Source organism: Vipera ursinii, assembly GCF_947247035.1.
Source record: "Vipera ursinii genome assembly, chromosome: 12".
Taxonomy (NCBI): domain Eukaryota; kingdom Metazoa; phylum Chordata; class Lepidosauria; order Squamata; family Viperidae; genus Vipera; species Vipera ursinii.
This window is the reverse complement of record NC_139525.1, coordinates 4,878,172-4,888,058: the sequence shown is the minus strand read 5'-3', so window position 1 is coordinate 4,888,058 and position 9,887 is coordinate 4,878,172. Positions and strand designations below refer to the sequence as shown.

Genomic DNA, 9,887 nt, shown 5'->3' with positions numbered 1-9,887 from the left:
TCTCTCCTCCTCCACCGCTGCGGGCTCGCTTTCCCGGCATGCCTGGCGCGGCCGTCTCCGCCGTCCCCTCTGACCTCGGGCCCGTCGTCGTTCTCGCATCCGGGCTCTCCGCGCCACACGGGGAAGATGGCGGCGGCGGCGGCGACATCGGCGGCGGCGCTCCCGGCCGACTGGATCCGCAACTGGGAAAAATCCGGCAAGAGCGAGTTGTGAGTTCGGGGGACGGCGCCGGGCGGGGAGCGAGCGAACGGGCGGGTCGGCCGGCCTCTGCCTCGAGCCGATCCCCCTGCCCGGCTAGGCCGTCGGTCCGTCCGGGCGAGCTGAGCCCTTTCCCCACCCCCACCCCGTATCCCGCCCCCTCCCTGCTTTCAGGCTCAAGGCCTTCGCCGGAGGGCGCCTTCCCGGCCGTTGGGACTACAACCCCCAGGATCCTCAGCCCGCATTGCCCTTGGCTTTAGGTGGCAGGAATTCTGGGAGTTGGAGTCCAGCCGGCCGGGAAGACGCCAGACTGGGAAAGCCAGAGGCTTCTTTCATCCTTCCGACCTCTGGAATAGTTTTTTTTTTCCCCTCCCATTTTCTTTCTCTCCCCCCTCCCATTTTGTCCCCCCCCATTTAATTTATCTCCCCCTTCCCATTTTCTTTCTCTCCCCTTCCCATATTCCTTCTCTCCCATTTAATTTATCTCCCCCTTCCCATTTTCTTTCTCTTCCCCCTTCCCATATTCCTTCTCTCCCCCGTCCCTTTCCCCCCCACTTAATTTATCTCCCCCTTCCCATTTTCTTTCTCTTCCCCCTTCCCATATTTCTTCCCCCCACTTAATTTATCTCCCCCTTCCCATTTTCTTTCTCTTCCCCCTTCCCATATTTCTTCCCCCCATTTAATTTATCTCCCCCTTCCCATTTTCTTTCTCTTCCCCCTTCCCATATTTCTTCCCCCCCACTTAATTTATCTCCCCCTTCCCATTTTCTTTCTCTTCCCCATTCCCATATTTCTTCCCCCCCATTTAATTTATCTCCCCCTTCCCATTTTCTTTCTCTCCCCTTCCCATATTCCTTCTCTCCCCCGTCCCATTCCCCCCCATTTAATTTATCTCCCCCTTCCCATTTTCTTTCTCTTCCCCCTTCCCATATTTCTTCCCCCCCCCATTTAATTTATCTCCCTCTTCCCATTTTCTTTCTCTTCCCCCTCCCATTTTCTTTTTTTTCCCCTCCCATTTTCTTTCTCTCTCCCCCCCTCCAAGCTCTGCACGCCCACCCAACCCCACTGATCATCTCACCCCTCTCTTGGGTCTCCTTTCTCAGGCTTATCCAAAATCTGTCACTTGGCTTATTATCCTAATGGCGTTTTTTTTTTCCTTTCCTGTTTTGACCTCCGCCTCTTTGGATTTCTTCTCTTTCTTCTTCATGCCTACAAAAAGATCAACAGAAAGGAAAACAACGTATTGAAATGTTCTTAAGAAAATAAAGGACTAGTGTATTGGAGTCCTTCCCCTCCTCCCGCTTATTCTTTACCTGCCTTTAAATCTTTCCGAGGGTACTTTGGTGTCATCCTCTTAATGTGATTCCTAGAGTTTCAAGAGGAACGGATTGTGTGTCTGTCTTAACAGCGGTGGAGTTAACAAAATCAGTTAGGTGCTCCAACACTGGAGGTTTTTAAGAAGAGACTGGACAAGCTGTCTTATCTGAAATGGCATAGGGTTCCCTGCTTGAGCAGGGGGTTGGACTAGAAGACCTCCAAGGCCCCTTCCAACTCTGTGATTCTCTTAAATCCCTTAAATCAGGGTCACGGACTGGGGACAAGAACATCTGTAAAGGATTTTTTTTTAAATCCAAAGTCCAGTTAAGCCCAATGTGGACTGTTTCTGGTGTTCAATATTGTCCTGTAGAACTTGCATTCCTCTGTATAGTTTGTCCATGTATCTATTTTAATTTATTTTACTGTATGCTATTGTCATGCAGAGCATGGCTGCCTCAGTTGAGCACATTAGGAGTCACAGCTAATGACTCCTTAATTTGCTCAAATCCCAGCTAGTTTCTATTTAATTGAAATATTTTTAAGCCGCCTTTTGCTGTGAATAGCAAACGTACAGCAACCATATCAAATGAATACAGGTATCACCAGTAAAACCCCAAGAACAGAATCGAAATGTTGTGTTGTATACATTGACAGACTATTTGTAACACTTTTTTTTTTCATTTCTACCCACAACTGAGAAAAGAAGTTACCTGTCTCATTTTCTGAGATAACGAATCCCACGGTTTAATTTGGTCTGCAAAGGAAATCCTCTGAGAACTCATTAGTTGTACTGCATCTCACAAAAAGCCGGGACCCTTAAGAAATTAAGACTTATAATGAATAAGTAAATTTGAACACACTGTTTTGCTTTTCCTCTTCAAGTCTAGTTATGATTGATTGATATGCAAAGCAGAACATTTTCCTTTTAAAGACCCCAAAATATACATTTTAGTCAAGAACAATGCGTGTAGTTTGCACATAACACTAACATGTCATTTGGGTTATTTAATAGCTTTTATTGGTAAGAAAGACACTAATAAAAATGAAGCAGTGTACACTAATCTCTTCAAGTCACAGTATGCCCGACTTCTTTGCAGTTCTGCTGTAATGTTAACAGTGATTCCCCAGATGGAAAGATGTATTACATAATATTGGATATATTTTTTTCCCCAAGGGAGGTATCAAAAATACATTTGGATTAGAAAACATGAAGCATACGTATAAGCAGAAGCCAAATTGTGATGTGCTTTCTAGTAACAGTGTTGTTCTTGATCATTCCTTTGGTCAGTTGCTTTAAAAATATGGACTGGTCAACAATGACTTGCCAGTTTGGCTATATTTCTGATCATTGTGAATTACAAGGACATCTAATTTTATGTGACAAGATTTAGATCAGAAAATACAGCTATGGGAACTGTTTCCACGCATATATTTCTGCAGGAGGGCATTTCGAAAGAGATTTAAGCTGGGTAAGAAGCATTGACTTGTTTATGTAACTCATCTGTTCACAAACACAACTGTTGGTATTCCCCAAGGGCCCCTTATTACCGACTCTCCTGCGTGCTATATTTTTTGTCCTCTTTAACTTCTGATGCCAATTTAAGATCCAGCGTGCGCTTGCTTAAAACATGACTCTGAAGACGTTCATTTGCAGAAAAGGATATCGTGATTGATACGGAAGTTAAGGTGCAGAGTGTTGGAATCAAGATTAAATATAGTTAATGCAGGTTAATGCTGGAAATTGGCATTGTAAAGCAACTGACGATTATTTTTAGTTTACAGGAAAGAATGTCCCAAGAACCCTCTCTTTTAGCCGAAAAGACCTTGCCGTGTTTAGAATTGCTGCTTAAAGACAAATTCACTTTGCACAAAACTTAAAAACAGTGTGAGTTTGTCTTTAAGCACTAAATTGCTTAAACGCTGCCAGCAGATTCTTAGAATCTCTGAGAAACTGCCTGTGATTCAAAATGTAGAAAAGAATCCACGGTTTGACCTTTATAGTGAAGTGTTAATTTCTGAACGTTAAACTGGACCTAAGAGCTCAAATTTTGGATTCGCTACTTAAAAAAAAAACATCCTTCAAGCCTTCAAAGCATCGAGTACATAGATGTACCATTTGAATAAAAAGCCTTTCAAAAGTGCGTTGCCCGGGTCAAATGTCTAATATAAAAATGCAACTGAAAATGTAATCACTGAAGATTAATCTAAAATTTAGTAATTCTCCCAATGTTTAGGTTTTTATAGCATTCTGTAATTGGGAGTGTTTTCTAGCTGGTGAAGATGTAATAAAAACTCCACAAAATTTTTATTCACTTAAAAAAGAAATAAGATTTTAATAGTGTTTAAAAAAGTATCTCCAGTATGTATCCAGAGTACCTCATTCTGCTACAGTACTTAAAATTAACCTAAATTGTTCATTATCATTAAAGCTCTATGTCATCTTTTAAACTCTGTATTCAAAATATTAAGAGATTAAGCAGACGAGTTGGGTGTATCAAAAGGCACAGTTCTTTCTTTTAAACATTTCTTAGGTCTGAATATATTTATTAAAAAGGAATGTGTTTTCATGAATTACAGACTATAATAATGTAATGGTCTAGTGTAGTGTGACATTTAATCAGCCACAAACAGGTAGCTATTAAATGGCATCCTTTTGCAGGAAATTGACCTAATTGTTTTCCTTTTGATTTTTCCCCCCAACATTTGATAAAATATTGTGCGTAGCCACAAGAATATATTTCACTGGGCAAACTCTTTTATCAATTCTGGATACTAAATAATGTTCATTTCCTTTCAGCTTGCAGCTATGTCGCACTCTTTCTGAAAATGCAACTTTTAGAGGTGAGTAAAAAGTCTTGGGGCTTTTGTAACTGAGATCAAACTGTAAAAATCTGACTTACGTATCTTTCTGTAACCCATCAATTGCAACTTCGAAATAATTAGAGATGACTTACATTAATGAAACATGATACTGTCTTAAATATGTATGAGCAATATTCCTTTGAATATATTACATTATTCAGTCCCCCTTTGTCTCGTTTTACAGGTATCCAGAAGGCGCTCTATGAGCTTACGTATCATGTTGTTAAGGGAAATCTAAAGCATGACCAAGCATCCAATGTTCTTAGTGATGTTATAGTAAGTATTTATTTCTACTAGTTCCTGAAGCAACCATCTTTAGCCTGACGCTCTCCCGTTTAGTGGGAATTGTAGGCCCGGTGGATCCGTGGCTTAATGGCGCTGGAGGTGGTCTTTTCTCCATCAGTTTGAGTCCTAGCACAACGTGGCAGGGTGAGCTCCCGTCACTTGCCTCATGTTCTGTACCAGCCTGCTACCGGCCCTGCAGAAAAGGCAGGGACAAACCCTTTTACAAGAAGGCAAGAGGCTGGAACTAAGCCTGCCAAATTTATGGATACAAAAGCAAACAATACACGAACCATGAAACAGGAGCTATTCAAGCGGTTGCCTTCAGCCAACCAGCCCTCCCATGCATTCCCCTTTTATACAGTTCAGGGCATGGCTTCTCTCTGCCTCCTTCCGAGGTGCCCCATTGCCTTCCTCTGTTTACTCCTGATTGACTGCCTCCTGCGTCAGGCGTCCTTGAACAGGGCCAGCTGTGGGTCATCTTCATCCACGCTGTCAGGCTCACACAGCTGGGTCTGCGTCGTGACCAGATGAGAGGGGCCTGGCTGAGGGCTCTCATCAGCAAGCTCTCCAACCCCCTCAGCAAGCTCTTCAACACCCCCCTCCTCCTCCTCTGAGTCGTCCGACCCAACTGCCGAACCCACAGGCTGACCCTGAATCACAACACCTCAGCTTCTGCCCACCTAGCAGTTTGAAAAGATGTTCTATGCAAGTAGATAAATAGGTACCACTTTGGTGGGGAGACAAGCAGCACTTTGTGTGTACAGTCAGAATCCTGCTGGTGCTGGACCTTCCCGGTTGCAACGCATATTTTGCAAGGTGGCTTTGGTGGAAGGAGATGACCCCGGATAACACTGGAGGAAAGCCACTCGTCTTTCTGGTCCAGACCTAGCTCGCCCCCCCCCCCATGGCGGCATCTTGGGAACTGCACAAGCATGAACCAAACACAGCTAGGAGTCTTAGGCAGCCAAACTGCTACTCTGCAATTAGCATTGTACTCTCCTGGCTAACATCGCCATACAGTAAATAAATAAGTGGGAATTGTAACCTCCCCACGTTCTCAGCCAGGATGGATGTTGATCACATTCTGATAGCTGCAGCCTGAATTTATTTGCAAGGTGGAAGCAGAGCACGCTAAACCTATAATGCTGCTTTAGCTTTGGTGGCAAGCAAACTACAACAAAAAAAACAAAAACAAAAAAAACCCTGACAGCGCAAAAAGTTGGTTTTAAACATTGAGAAGGAAACTGAATTATACTAGAAAATGAAGTTCTTGGGTAATTCTTCTTTCAAGAGGCTCGGACGGAACGCTCTCAGGAGAAGACTGGATGGTTAACCTATTAACTTTAGCCTGTTACCCTAGAAGCTGTTACCGATTCATGTCCATCGTGGCATAATTATATTGTTTTAGCTTGGGGGACTTGGAAACACCGCCGTGGTTTAGGATTAACGCTTCAGATCTGCACTTTAATTAAGCTGTCGCTGGTCGTAGACTGGAAATCAAAGCAGTTGGGAAAGCAGCCCTCCTCAAGGCCAACACTTTGAAATGCTCTTGATTTAGAAGCGATAAATACGCAGTCGCACTCCACTATACCAATAAAGCCAGTTTGTAATTTACTTTCTTTTAAGAGCATTTTAATCACTCCTTTTGGGTGGGGTGTCTTGAGGCAGCTGTCACTCTTAAACCAGTTCATGTGTGATAATGGCTGATGGCTGATGACCTCTTTTAAGAAGCCATTTGCCGGTACGTACAGGTAGTCCTTGGCTTACGGCCACAACCGAGTCCAAATTTCTGCTGTTAAGCGAGACATTCAAGTGAATTTTGCCCCGCTTTACAACCTTCCCTGCCACATTTGTTAAGGGAACCACTGCGGTTCAGTTAGCAACACGGTGAATCTGCCCCTCTCCGTTGTCTTTGCTTGTCAGAAGGTTGCAAAAGGGGATCACGCGACCCCAGGACGCTGCGACCGTCGTAAATATGAGTCAGTTGCCAAGCGTCTGAATTTCGATCACGTGACCCCGGGGATGCTGCAACGGTCGTAAGTGTGGGAAACGGTCACAAGTCACTGTTTTCCAGTGCCGTCGTAACTTTGGACGGTCCCCGAGCAAGCTGTTGTAAGTTGAGGATAACCTTTAGTTGAGATAGCCTTGGGCCACTTCAGATTTGTGTCAGTCGACCTTAACTTCAAGTATATTTTTTTTAAAAAAAAATGTTTCTCAACAAATAATTTCCTTTAACAGGAATTTCGGGATGATATGCCTTCCATTCTGGCTGATGTATTCTGCATATTGGGTAGGTCTCCTTTAATTTTCCTAGTTCCTTTCACAGTTTCAAGGAAGAATCTGTAGGAAGGACGTGACTGATTTCTTTTGAAAGGCACATATTAAAGGGTTTGCTCAAAACCACCATCGTCGTCATAAAGGCTAAGATTCCCTTGACGGAGAAACAATGAAGTCTGAAGAAGCGCCTGAATATTTAGAAAGAATGTGTGTGTGTGTGTGTGTGTGTGTGTGTGTGTGTGTGTGTGTGTTTTCTGAGGTTTTCGCGGGTGTTCGTATGTGGATCTGGTTATTCGGGGTTTTTCCCGCGTAGAACTAAAGGTGTAGGAGCGACGTTTCGACAGAATCCCATCCATCATCATCAGGCTGGTGGCTTCTGCTTCCTTCCTATATACACACACACACACACACACACACACACACACACACACACGGTTTAAAAGGATCCCAGTGAAGTCAGGGCATGCTCGATAGCCAGTGGATCATTTTTCATATTCACCGTGCCACCTGATTTTATGTATGCGTTTATTATGTATAATATTTAATAGTCAGACCAAGAGTAAGTTCCACAGTACGGTCTTATAAGGTAGTGCCAAGCACCAAGGGCTGGCTGGGGAACTCTGGGAGTTAAAAGTTGCCAAGGTTGGGTACCACTGGATTGGACGGTGACTTTCGTGACAAATACCAGCCCTTAATAATTTGATGCTGTTTGTTGCTTTTGTAGACATTGAAACCAGTTGTTTAGAAGAAAAAAGCAAAAGAGATCAGTTCATGCAGTTGGTGTTAGCTTGTTTGGTGAGTTACTCTTTTGAAACTTAAATTTAAGGAGAAGAGATCAAAATGGACACGTTGGGAATGTTTAGGACTCCCCCCCCCCCGGCTCTTTATTGTTTAATACTGCCCAATTTATAATGGAAACATCTCTGCTGAACACTGGATTGGATCCAGATGACCACGGAAATCCCAGCTGTAATTTTGAATCTTAATTCAGGATAAATGATGCCAGATCAAATTTAGTTATTCTCCCGATCTCCTCCGTTTTAATTGTCGTTACCCTGCTCTAACGTGCTATTTAAAGACTACAAAGGTAGTCCTCAACAACTGCTCATTTAGGGGCTGTTCCAAGTTTACAACGGCACTGGGGGAAAAAAAAGTGATGTATGACTGGCTTTTGCAGCATCCCCACGGTCACATGATCAAATTTCAGACACCTGGCAACTGGCATGTATTTATGACCGTTGGATTACGCGGGCCCCCATTTTATTTATTTATTTCTTATTTGGATTTATATACCGCCCATTTCCCGAAGGACTCAGGCCGGTTTACAGGGCGATTAAAACAATACTATATACAAAGTTAAAATAGAATTAAATTAAATAGCCCCGAAAATTAAAAACTAAAAACTTTCCCAGCCAGCTTCCATCAAGCAAAGTCAGTGGGGGAAGCTAGAAACCCTTAACAGCTGCTTAACAACTGTGGCAAAAACAAGGTTGTAAAAATAGGGCTTAACTCGCTTAAGTGCCTTGCTTAGCCACAGAAACCTGGGGTTCAAGCGTGGTCGTAAGTCGAGGACCACCTGTGTAATGTCTGGTTCCCCAGAAAGGGGTTCGCCCTTACTGAAAGATAACATAAGGTCAGATCAAGTTGTAAATCCAACTCACGTTCACTTTCTTTTCAGACTCTGGTTTCGGATACTATATTAAAAGAGCGTCTGGACCCAGAAACGTTGGAATCCTTAGGGCTTATCAAGCAATCCCAGCAGTTTAATCAGAAATCTGTGAAAATAAAGACAAAACTTTTGTGAGTATATCGTTAACATTCCTCAAAACTCCATCCCTTTTCATGTTCCAGAAATCTCTCAAAACGTGGCTGTGTCTTCGGCCCCGTGGGGGGTCCCAGAGGACCCCTGACTTTTGGGGAGGGGGGGCTCCCTGACTGCAATTAACATTTATCTTCTCTTGTGCCTTGTGCTTTTTTATTTTTAATCACAATTATATTTAAACAGAATTACTGTTTATAGTGACTTGCCCCGAGGGACTTTTCGTGCGATGGGGGTGTGTGTCACATAAATTTGTTCAATAAAGCAGAACATTTCCAGTTTATTCAAACTTCCAATTTCCTAACCCTTATGCTTTTCTTGTTTCTTCATTTCTTGAATTGTAGTTATAAGCAACAGAAATTTAATTTATTAAGAGAAGAGAATGAAGGCTATGCAAAACTGATTGCTGAACTGGGACAAGATTTATCTGGAAATATCACTAGTGAATTGATCCTAGAAAATATTAAGTCTTTAATAGGTAAGGCCTGTTTTCTGTTACAAATTCTCTAGTTACAGTTTTCCCTATATTATATGCCTTGGGTTTACTACATTTTGAGTTTTGTTTATATTCATTCTGTTGTCTCCAAAGTCTCCTTTCTCACACTTTCCTTTATAACTTATGGTTTCCTGGGTTAAAAATATATATATATTCCTGATATTAATGACTATTGAGGATATTTGATAAATTAATGTTAGATAGAGTGTCTTAATTTACTTAACCTTGTTTGCTTCATGTTTTTATAACTCCCATCTGTTTAATAGGATGTTTTAACCTGGATCCTAACCGAGTGTTGGATATTATCTTGGAAGTCTATGAATGTCGGCCAGAGTATGATGAATTTTTTGTACCTTTGATAGAGTCATATATGTATATGTGTGAACCTCAAACACTCTGCCATATACTTGGATTCAAATTCAAGTTTTATCAGGTACCACAGAAGTTCACAGCTTAAAATCCTTCCACTATTTCAGCAATTTATTATTTACTATGAAATATAAATATCCTAAAAGTATTTTTTTTTCCTTTCCAGGAACCAAGTGGAGAGACACCAGTCTCTTTGTACAGAGTCGCCGCAGTCCTTTTGCAGCATAACTTAATAGATCTGGAAGACCTTTACGTACACGTAAG

General features: G+C 42.4%; 1 protein-coding gene across 4 annotated transcripts in view; it reads left to right on the top strand.

Annotated features, from left to right (window-relative positions):
• The first annotated feature begins 32 nt into the window (after window positions 1–32).
• Window positions 33–9,887, top strand: part of THOC2 (THO complex subunit 2) — a 39,275-nt gene continuing 29,420 nt past the window's right edge. For all 4 annotated transcript variants that reach the window (XM_083371791.1, XM_083371793.1, XM_083371794.1 and 1 more), the window contains exons 1-9: window positions 33–209; window positions 4,313–4,356; window positions 4,562–4,653; window positions 6,901–6,952; window positions 7,664–7,734; window positions 8,618–8,739; window positions 9,103–9,236; window positions 9,521–9,687; window positions 9,790–9,882. In XM_083371791.1, the coding sequence (XP_083227917.1) occupies window positions 127–209; window positions 4,313–4,356; window positions 4,562–4,653; window positions 6,901–6,952; window positions 7,664–7,734; window positions 8,618–8,739; window positions 9,103–9,236; window positions 9,521–9,687; window positions 9,790–9,882 (858 nt within the window). In that variant the 5' untranslated portion in view covers window positions 33–126. The remainder of the gene's footprint in view (window positions 210–4,312; window positions 4,357–4,561; window positions 4,654–6,900; window positions 6,953–7,663; window positions 7,735–8,617; window positions 8,740–9,102; window positions 9,237–9,520; window positions 9,688–9,789; window positions 9,883–9,887) is intronic.